The sequence below is a fragment of the Lottia gigantea genome (genome assembly GCF_000327385.1).
Source record: "Lottia gigantea unplaced genomic scaffold LOTGIsca_68, whole genome shotgun sequence".
Taxonomy (NCBI): Eukaryota; Metazoa; Mollusca; class Gastropoda; family Lottiidae; genus Lottia; species Lottia gigantea.
In genome coordinates this window covers 1-1,268 of record NW_008710315.1, presented here as the reverse complement: position 1 = coordinate 1,268, position 1,268 = coordinate 1, and the positions used below count along the sequence as shown (strand labels likewise).

General features: G+C 39.7%; 1 protein-coding gene across 1 annotated transcript in view; it reads left to right on the top strand.

The window, feature by feature from the left end:
* LOTGIDRAFT_167616 (hypothetical protein) overlaps positions 1 to 962 on the top strand; it is a gene marked incomplete at both ends in the record, with an annotated part of 8,423 nt that extends 7,461 nt beyond the window's left edge. Inside the window, one exon of the mRNA XM_009065123.1 lies at positions 772 to 962. Coding sequence (XP_009063371.1) covers positions 772 to 962 — 191 coding nt within the window. The remainder of the gene's footprint in view (positions 1 to 771) is intronic.
* Between the last annotated feature and the right edge of the window lie 306 nt (positions 963 to 1,268).

The window sequence follows — 1,268 nt, the reverse complement described above, 5'->3', positions numbered from 1 at the left end:
AATCAAAAGAATCCGTAAAGAACTGTAGCCTGTAGAGTGAGCACGAGTTGCACAATATAGCTAATAGAGTAAACGTCAAGTCAGACAGGATATTTCAGTGAAAAATTATCCGATCATCACGAAAATCAATAGGGATCATCTTCATAATAACATTGGCACACAAAATAAAAATCAAAAGAATCAGTAAAGAACTGTAGCCTGTAGAGTGAGCACGAGTTGCATAATATAGCTAATAGAGTAAAACGTCAAGTCAGACACGATATATCGGTAAAAAATTATCCGATCATCACGAAAATCGATAGGGATCATCTTCATAATAACACACACAAATTAAAAATCAAAAGAATCCGTATAGAATTGTAGCCTGTAGAGAGTGAGCACGAGCCAAATGTGAACGGACGGACCGACGGACCGACAGGGTGATTACAATATACGCCCATCTTTCGAGTGGGCGTATAATAAAAATCAAAAGAATCCATAAAGAACTGTAGCCTGTAGAGTGAGCACGAGCCAATTGTGAACGGACGGACGGACGGACGGACCGACGGGGTGATTACAATATACACACCATCTTACGTGTTGGCGTATACAAATGAGGTTCGGCTGTAACCTTTAAATGGCAGATGAAATGGCGGCCAAGGAACACGTCTTTGTGCTACTGAACACAGGAGTACCATTGCTCATTGTTCATTTTGAATAACATATAACTATTTTCAAAGTAGTAATACCTTATTCAAAAAAAACTTACTTGGGCATGGTCTTCCGTTACAGGACACATTTTCAGTTTTGTAAGATTGTCCACGGCATTGAGCACCATGGTTGTATGGGGTTGGGTTGGTACAAGTTCTCCTCAAAACTCTGGTCAGAGTTCCAGTTCCACAAGTAGCACTGCAGGAGGATCGTTCAGATTCAACAAATGTGGACCATCCACCATTTCCTTAAGAAAAATAGAAGAAAAATGACCCAAACGTTAAACCCTGCAATTATTTTAACATTATAATCGACTAGCACCAGCTACGACAGACAACAAATAAAACGCATAAAAATGCACGAAGGACTCAATGCATGTCAGTTTCGACATGTAAGACAGCTAACAGATCGGAGTATTTGGAGGATTAACAATTGATCAGTCGTGGATTGAGTTGCCGAGTAACAGCATACAATGAAAGGTAATTTCCGTACAAGATACGTTGGAATGCCTTACTAGTCTCCGCTATCATATTAGTCTCGATCACCGGATCTCTTAAAGTGAATACTTACTGCAATAA